Source organism: Mastomys coucha, unplaced genomic scaffold (genome assembly GCF_008632895.1).
Source record: "Mastomys coucha isolate ucsf_1 unplaced genomic scaffold, UCSF_Mcou_1 pScaffold21, whole genome shotgun sequence".
NCBI classification, from domain to species: domain Eukaryota; kingdom Metazoa; phylum Chordata; class Mammalia; order Rodentia; family Muridae; genus Mastomys; species Mastomys coucha.
This window is the reverse complement of record NW_022196904.1, coordinates 14089805-14099179: the sequence shown is the minus strand read 5'-3', so window position 1 is coordinate 14099179 and position 9375 is coordinate 14089805. Positions and strand designations below refer to the sequence as shown.

The 9375-nt window shown below is 49.1% G+C and overlaps 1 protein-coding gene across 9 annotated transcripts in view; it reads right to left on the bottom strand.

The window, feature by feature from the left end:
* Positions 1–9375, bottom strand: part of Zc3h4 (zinc finger CCCH-type containing 4) — a 36480-nt gene that overhangs the window by 1394 nt on the left and 25711 nt on the right. For 8 of the 9 annotated variants that reach the window (XM_031385445.1, XM_031385446.1, XM_031385444.1 and 5 more), the window contains 5 exons: positions 8851–8961; positions 4761–5119; positions 4203–4582; positions 1157–1405; positions 19–186 (listed from right to left, as the gene is read on the bottom strand). In XM_031385445.1, the coding sequence (XP_031241305.1) occupies positions 19–186; positions 1157–1405; positions 4203–4582; positions 4761–5119; positions 8851–8961 (1267 nt within the window). The remainder of the gene's footprint in view (positions 1–18; positions 187–1156; positions 1406–4202; positions 4583–4760; positions 5120–8850; positions 8962–9375) is intronic. The other variant, XM_031385451.1, reaches the window with a different exon arrangement.

Here is a 9375-nt window from a genome sequence, read left to right as displayed (position 1 = left end):
GGTCAGACAGCCGGCTTCCTGTGGGGTGTCCCTTTTGGAGGCGGGGATCCCCCAGCCCACTGCTGCTCGCTTCCCCGACTGAAGCCTGGGGTCGGCTTGACGTCTGTTGCCTCAAGGTCTTAAGGATAGACGTGACACTGCTTCCCCCTTCATCCTCGTCACTCGAGTACCAGTTTCCAGTGTCACCTGAGAGAGAGCAGAGCAAACGGAGAGACATGAATGGCTGCACCCCATAGACTTCTTATACCCTTAAGCTCACAACTCTGAGCTAGCATCTTCTATGGCCCCAGCTGGGAGTTGGGGGTGGCATGGCCTGGCTCTGGGCAGTGACATCATTGTGGTTTCTCTCTCAGACCAGTACCATTCCTCCTAGGCAGCCTGACCTGAGTATCTCGAAATCACCCAAGGAAGTCCTGTCATCAACATGCCCACTAGACTAGAAAATGGAGGTAGGGTGCCATTAAGTCAGGGTAGGGCTGGGCCTCAGTCCCCTGGCCCGACTGCCTTTTCCCACTCCAAGCAGATTTGGTCCAGACAAATACGGGTAGACCAGCACTAGGCACCTCTCTCTGGAAGTCCAGATAGCAGCCATGCTGACAACTCATACACATCCCCAGGTGCCTCAAAGCGGTTCCAGGGTCAGGGAAGGGCAAGTACAATCACAAACAGAGCCCAGGAGGGAAACCTGAGCCACCAGGATGGGGCCACCGACTTTGTCCTTCCTCCTGCTGTCCCCACTAGCTTGCTCCCAAATTCCAGAGAGCCCTGGTCCATTCAGCCCTGAGGTGGATGCCACCGGGTGACCACCTGAGCCTGTGACTACACCACTCATGATCTGTGTTTCTGTGGCTGTCCTTCTTTGGTGTTGATTTCTAAAGTTTGTAACCTAGGGATTGGGCCATGAGACTGTCTTTCAAATTTCTTCAGGAAATGCACTGTCTAAGCTAGGAACCAGCCCACCACCCTCCTCCGCTGAGTCAGGCGTCTTCCGAACCCAAGATACAGAGGAGCAGCCCTGGCCTCTATTTCCTCAGTGTGAGGCAATAAACCAGGACAGGGCCATCCTGCCAAGCTACTTTCAGATACAGCACCCAGCCTAGGTGCCCCCCCTCGTCCCTGCACAGAGCCGGCTGGGCCCCTGCCGGGGGACACATGCCTTCCTCATTCTCCCGGTCCTGCTTGCTGCTCTCAGCCAGCCTCCTCGCTCTCTCCTCCTCCTGCTGCTTCTGCTGGATCCTCAGGTACAGGGCCCTCTGAGCCGAGGGCAAGAAGTCGGGTACACCGGCGCCCGCCTTCGGCCGGCCTGGGGGCCCTCCCTCGGGGAAGCTGTCAGGCTCCAGAGGGTGCTCGGGGAAGAGGGGCTCCCCAGGCTGCCCCGGCAGCTCTTCGTAGTGCCCGTAGTCCTCTGTGGCAGGGAAGAGGGTTTGTGTCGGGAAAGCCTCCGTTGGAAAAGCCAAGCCTGGTGGCAAGTGTGAGGATGAGGATGGCCACCCGTCCCTTCCTCCTCCCCAGGCATGGGTGCCTTGAGAGTCCAACAGGCGCCCACAGTGGGCCAGCTGGCAGGGAAAGGATGAGTGAGGCTCAGGGAGGACATGATGGATGCTTATGGATGTCAGCATAACGCGTGCATACACCTCAGGCAGGATTCCTGTACACAGGCCATATCCCGCTCAGGCTAGGTAGCTGCTGCTGTCCTCACAGGAAGCAGGCTTGGTTTATCATCTGCCATGAGAGGTCTCATAGTTTCTTGCTGGTATGTCCAACATTGTAATGTGATGTTGTCATCTACCAAGTTCATGCTTGAGAAAGCATGTAATCAAAAGTAAACATAATCTCCCAGACAAAAAAAATGTTTTAATTTTGTTCGTTTTTGAGACAGGAGCTCACTATGCGGCCCTGGATGCCCTAGAACTCTCTAAATAGACCAGGGTGTCTTTGAACTCACAGGGATCCACTTGCCTCTGCTTACCGAGTGCTGGGATCGAAGGCATGAGCCATGATGCCCAGCATAGTCATAATGCTAAATTAAGTTTAAGATTTTGTGCTGTGCTACATTCATAGCTTTTCTCAGCTATATGCAGTGCCTACATTGCAGGTTGGACATGCCTGTAAGAAAATAACTGTATCTCCCAGAAGCAGAACCAGAAGAGATCAAAACACACTAAAATCTCAGTCCAGCTCAGGGCATCCCCCCAACCCACTCTGTCCTCTAAGGATTCCTGGACACTAGAGTTACTGAGCACATGAGCACATGGAGAGCAGGGCATGGCAGCTTCCTTTGCATGACCACAGCAAGTGTTCCCTCCCTCACCAATCAGCTCTACTATGTACATCAGACACAACATCATTATCACACTGAGTCCCTGGATTGTAGGGGAGTGAGCTAGAGTGCCCAGGTCTGTCAAGAGTCAACTCTGTCCCTTGCAATGTGATGATTCTTATCTGGCAGAGACAATATATTGAGTATCAGAGATGTACAGGTCCATGCCACCAAAAGAGGCAGTCTGGTATTTTAAATAGTTTAAATAGAAAAACTGGGGACTCAGTGGGCTACTGCCACACAACTGGATCGCCACTACAACATAAAGCGAGGCAAGGCACGGCTTGGCCTATAACATCAATACTTGGTAAGTAGGCAGGGTGTCCCAGGATCTAGCTAGCTATACTATAAGTTCAAATAAGTGTACAACTCAGATGTACAATGACCAACTGACAAAGAGGCCAACGTGGCCTACTCACACCTGCATACTGCTTATGTGTACCCCCACATACACATACATATAACAATTTGGTCAGTACATGAGCCTAACGGGATATACTCTACGCTACAGCTACTCTCTGAGGAGCTGGGGATACAGGCTGAGGCTTCACCTCCACAGAACAGCAGAAACCACAGCAGCTCTGTGCTATAAAGAGCAGTTCCTGGAACTCACATTTTAAGCTCACTTTTGCTGTAGAAACCTACCATCAACAAGCCAACTAACTCAGGCCAGGCAATATCACTTCCCTCAATCTCCGTGGCCTTTCTTTTCCAGCATCTCTGGAAAACCACTCCTTACCAGGCACCGTGAATACACTGTGGATTCTTATGCTCCCACACAGGCTCCTTGTGCTCTGAGGTAGCAATGATCCTCACATCCAACACAATAGCCTGAACTTCAGGAAAGGGCTGCCTATGCTTGGCACCCATTCTCCTAGCTGCTTCTTCTAGCCCTACACAACACATAAAAACAGGTCATATTGGCTCCAACGTACCAAAATTCCAAACCACGTGAACCATCTCTGCACTCTTGGCTACCTCCTGGCCTCCACCCAGGTGCATCTGCTGTCAGAAACTGCATGGGGATCTGGAAATTCCCACCACTGTTCTGGTTGACTGGCAGTCTCACTGTATCCTCCCAAATGCTAGGAACCACAAGAATGCATGTCCTGCTGCCCGCTACTGCTCTGTAGGGCTGGCAATTCCATGGTGACACACATACCTGCATAGGTTAAGACATCACCCTCTCATTCCTTTATAGATAGATGCACAGCCATCTCTGCTTTCCTCAGAGAAGCTGGCCACCTTCTCAGAGATGCTGCAGATGGCTGTCCCTGCTAGGGCTATGACTGTACCCCTCCACTCTACACTGTCCCATGCTATAACAACGGCTAATGCTGAAATGAGCCACCTGACCTCTCTCTGCTTCCCTCTACTAAAATGCAATTATAGCAAGGACAGAGACCACACACTCTTGAGCTTTGGCCTGGGGAGGTCCCTCCTCCTTCCGGAATCTCCCAGTCAGCCACAGCAGCTATCGTTGACTCTACTGGACACTGAGGTTGTTAACATCACAGGACGGAGGCAAGAACCTGTCCAGCCAATGGCATCAGACAAGCAGAGTTATCAAGCCCAGCACTACCGAGAAGAGGGGCCTTGTCTTGGGCACTTGCCTTCCTCCTGATCGATGCCAGGCACCATAAGCACAGCTTCCTAAGGTATTTTTGCCTTGCTCATGATTGATGCTAAGCACTGTGAGTACTGTTTCCTAAACTGACAACAAACACAAGAGTCCTTCAGCTCCCACAATACTTAAAACACCTATAGAATGGGAATGGGACTGGAATGCTGCTGTAAGACTGGACCAAGGAAGAAAAGCCACTTCTGACCTCCATCCCACCCTGGTGAGACCAGCTCTGCAGCCTAGCTGTTGTCTACATACCTGCATCTCCAACAAGACCCGGCTCCATTTCCATGCCCTCTTGCTGCGGGTAGAAGTTCTCATAGAAGTTCTGGGCTGGCGGGATAGGAGGCATCATTCCAGAGTGTGGGGAGTCTCCAGGACCATAGGGCATCATTGGGGGGCCACCAGGACCCATGGGAGGGCCAGGGTTCATGCCAGGACCCATTGGCATGTCAGGATGCATGTCAGGATGCATGTCAGGGTGCATGTCGGGGTGCATGTCAGGGTGCATGTCGGGGTGCATATCAGGGTGCATGTCAGGGTGTATGTCAGGATGCATGGGTCCTCCCATTGGCCCTGGGGGTCCCATGTTGGGGCCAGGACCCATTGGTCCTGAGGGTCCACCAGGTCCAGGGAACCTAGAAGAGGAAATGGTACTTGTGATGAGGCTGCTAAGGAAAGGCAGCAGCTCCCAACCAGTGAACCTGCAGTGCTCACTTGGAGCCTGAGGCCAGGAGCCCAAATGGGGTATGACAGCTTCAGAAGGAGAGCCCTACCAGGCCAATGCTCCTGTGCTTCTGCGGACAATATACTCACCTCACGCCCAGCTTCTCGGCTAGCTGCCCCGTGGGCCGCACCACAATCTCAAACAAAGAGGGGATCTTCTTGTTGTACATGTCCTGCTGTAGCTGTTGTGGGGACAGTGGCTCGTGTGCTGGCAGGGACATTTGAGGAGGCCCAGGAGGTGGGGGAGGAGGTGGTGGTGGTGGAGGAGGGCCACCTTGCATGGGCCTGCCATTAGGAGAGGTGGGGGCTGGGGGCCCAGGGGGCCGTGGAGGAGTAGGCAGGAGCCCCACACCAGGAGGTGGCTTGGGCAAGGGGTTGATGCCCTGCTTCTTCAGCTCTTCAACCTCCTTCTCATCCTCAGCACCTGCTTCTGCATCATCAGCCAACATCTGTGGGAAGCAAAGGAAGTCACATCAGAAGGCTCCACCAAATCAGACTGAAAAACTTAAAAACACATACCTGCTTAAAAAAACTTAAAAAAAACTTAAAAACACACACCGGCCTTAGAACACAGGGTCTAGGACCTAAATTCATCTTCTTCATCACTCTGGGCATAGTGTAATCACACTATGATCACATAGATCACATCTGTAATCTTAGCATTGGGGGTGAGGAGACAGGAAGATCTCAAGTTTAAAGGCAGCCTTCCTCCACCACCATGGTTTCCATTTACAATGTCTATAGCACTCTAAGGACCCGAGACACATTTGTCCAACAAGGCTTCAAAACACAGAGCACTTCTCTTTACCGATATCAAGTGTGAAAACCTGGCCAATATCCTTAGCAATCTGAGACAGCTACCAGAGAGGACAAGCCCGAGGCTCAACAGTAGCAGGCATTGCCGGGTTACAAACATGATGAAAATAGTCTTGCTGGCACCCTTAGGGATGTCTGCTAACATGGATAGCTCTACAGGTGGCCTTCCCTACATGTGAAGCCTTTTACAACACAGACCTTAGAGCCTAAGGAGGATGAAGAGTGTATTCCTAACCTGGTCTTCTTTTTTTTCTTTTTCTTTCTTTCTTTTTTTTTTTTTGTTAAAGATTTATTTATTTATTTTATGTGAGCACACTGTAGCTGTCTTCAGACACATCAGAAAAGGGCATCACATCCAATTACAGATGGTTGTGAGCCACCATGTGGTTTCTGGGAATTGAACTCAGGACCTCTGGAAGAGCAGTCAGTGCTCTTAACCGCTGAGCCATCTCTCCAGTCCCTAACCTGGTCTTCTAATCTGAGCCCAATGACATGAACATGGCAAACACACATGAGAAAACGACCAGAGGATAGAACATAAACTACCCATCAGAAATTTTAACACAAACAGAGAGAACACACAAATATTTGTCCTTATACTCCCTTATAGCCTTTCCATTTGGCCTCCCTACTAGCAATGACCACTGCTTGTTGAACATGACTGCTAGGGCTGAGTTGTGTCGCCAAACCTTTTATTAGAGCCGATGCTAGAATCCAAAGGTCTATTATCTATGTAAAAATGATAGTCATCACCAGGTATGGTGGCACATACCTTTAATCCCAGCACTCTGGAGGGACAGGCATGCTAATTCTATGGATATAAGGTCAACCTGGTCTACATACTGAGTTTTAGAACAGCCATGACTACAGACTGAACTTGTCTAAAGAAAAAAAAAAGTGACGCTTGCCACTTGCACACACAAATAAGGTAGCTATCACAAATTCCAAGCTTTTGCCAAAACAAGAAATATACAAATGTACTTTAACCAATGACTGGATCAACAAGCCTAACCATCATCTGAGGAGTTCAACCTTGCAGACGACTTCATTGAACTGCCCCCGCCTGCTTTACAGTTCTACTTAGAAGACACTAGTTTTCTTCGGTGTTGGTGGGGATCAAACCCAGGGCCTTGTGAGTGAGAGATACAGGCTCTCCCACATAGTTACCACCTCTTCCCCATCCCTATGATACCCTGAGAAAGCAAAATATAGGGACAGAAACCATATGGACAGTTGTTAAAGGAAGCGGGGGTGGGAGGGTAGAGGGGGAACATTTACAGAAAAAGAGAGGGATTCCAACAGCTGGATAAATTGTGTGTCTGTGTATGTGTGTGTTATGTCTAGATTGTATAGAGCAGACACAAATCTACATGTTGGTCAATACCCACAGATCTGCAGAACTTGGTGGTGCATGCTTGTAATCTCAGAACTTGGGAGCTAAAGACAGGGCAGGATCACAGGTTCAAAAATGACTGTAGATATGTGGTGAGTTCAAGGCCAACCTGGACTATACAAGACTGTTCCAAACAAAAACAGTCAGTCCACCTCAGAGTAGCTGAAGCACTGCCAGCAAGGGGAGAATAGTGCCTTCCCTGGGTTGAGTGCTATCCGTGGACAGACTTGTAGGATGTTTACTGTTTGTACTTCAACATAAACTTGACAGCTAAGTGTCTCTACCTTCTCAAATGGCCATCCAGATAACAATCATGGGTCGGGTCATGCATGCCCTTTAGCCAAGTTGGCAGTCTGTAAAGAACTCAACTGTGCTAGTTAGAAGACACAACCACAGCCAACAGAAAAGACTTCCAGGAGACTGCCAAGGTAGCAGCAATAGATCTGTGATCCTGGGTTAAAGTTTCTTTGTAAGACATATGTAATGCATATTCCTACTGAGATTATTGTGGGTGACTGAGAACTTTCTCATTGTGGGAACTAGTGAGCAAATGAGGATGTAAGAAACTCAGAAAGTAAAAATACCTGAATACTTTTGCTTTTTTTTCCTCCTTTCTGTTTCTAAATTAAAATTGAAAATTTCAAAACACTTGGACAGGGTTTCTCTGTGTAGCTCTGGCTATCCTGGAACTCACTCTGTAGACCAGGCTGGCCTTGAACTCAGAAATCCGCCTGCCTCTGTCCCTCAAGTGCTCGGCTTTCAAAATACTTTTGCCATTTAAAAAAAAAAATCTTTGCTCAGGATGGTGGGGCACACCTTTAATCCCAGTGCTCAGGAGGTGGAGGCAGGTGGATCTCTGAGTTAAGAGGTCAGCTTGGTCTACAGAGTGATTTCCAGGACAGAGAAACCCTGCAAATTTAGCACTGAGAAGAGTAGATAGGAGGAATAATGAGGTTAGCATGGGCCACAAATCAAAACTGTCAAAACAAAACAAAAAAGGGGGGAGGGAAGCTAATGCAAACTTAACTAACAGAGGAGACACAGTAGCCACACCTCTAATCTCAGCACTCATCCTGGTCTATAGAGCGAGCTCTAGGACAGCCAGGACTACATAAGAGACCATGTCTTTCATTAAAAAAAAAAAAGACTGGGTGGGGTGGCGCATGCCTTTAATCCCAGCACTTGGGAGGCAGAGGCAGGCGGATTTCTGAGTTCAAGACCAGCATGGTCTACAGAGTCAGTTCCAGGACAACCAGGGCTACACAGAGAAACCCTGTCTCAAAAAAACAAACAAACAAAAAAACCAAAACCAAAACCACAACCAAAAACCAAAAAAAGCAAAAACAAAAAAACACAACTCCTCCCCACAACAAAACTTCAAAAATTAAAACAAAATTACAAGAAAAACTAAACTGACCAAAGGGCCAGGACTGGGCTCCTGCTTTTGAGTGTGAACACTGAATGTCCAGCAGGGGGCGGCCTTTAATCAGACACTTCGGGTCCTTCCAAAGGCCAGTGATTACACTCTGAAGGACTGGATGCTGATCATCCCAGCTCTTAGGAATGACAAAAGGAAGCATCTCGACTAACTGTACCAATCCAGGGAAGAGAAATAGACACTAGGATAAGTGTAAAATGGCACCAGGTTTGTGAGATACTGGTCCCAGTCCCTTCTCTGCATGAGTCTCTGTGACTACAGAGACACTGGCATTTCCAATCTCTGAGCATCTCAGTCTCTACATAACACACCACCACAAGGCAACAACCCTCTCATTCTGTTGGGAATTCCCTAGGGAATCCAGTGCAGCTGCCTCAGGTCTGCAGTTAGGATGCCCCACCTCTCCTGTAGGAAGGAGATGTATGTGATGTACACATGGATGCAACTTGCAACAGACTGATCTTGCAAAGGTCTGTGCCGACAGAGTGGTGTCAGGCTCCTGTCAACCTCGCCTATGCCACCTTAAGCCTTACCTTATCTAGGAGCTCTCGAGTCTCTTCCGTCAGTGGGTCATGGGAGAACATGCAGTCGTCACCATTGATGCAGTTCCCAGTGGTGTGGTATAACTTACAGGGAAAGTCACGTTCATGGCTAATTAAGGCAAACACTTCTTCTTAGAACCCACCCCAAAGAACAAACAAGCCCTTTCTTTCATTTTGGAGGTGAGATGACACGTAGGGTGTGTACTGGCTGCCAGAGGCTGTTCTCAACATTGCTTCAACTTCAGGGCAAGTTCTGGGCCACAGAGCTGGACTTGGAAAGGGTCCTCAGACTCTCTACAGAGAGGGAAAGTAAATGATAATGGGCTTCCTCAGGTGAAGATATGAACAGCTCAGACAGAGGATTAAAGGGGCAGAAGAAAAGCTGACTGCTGAGGTCCCAGGAGCAGCAACCCCAGACGAACACAGCAAACATGATGCAAAAGGATATCATGCATGTAGGGGCAGTTCTCAGCACGAGCACAGAACCCCGTAATGTAAAATTTGCACAGCTCTCGC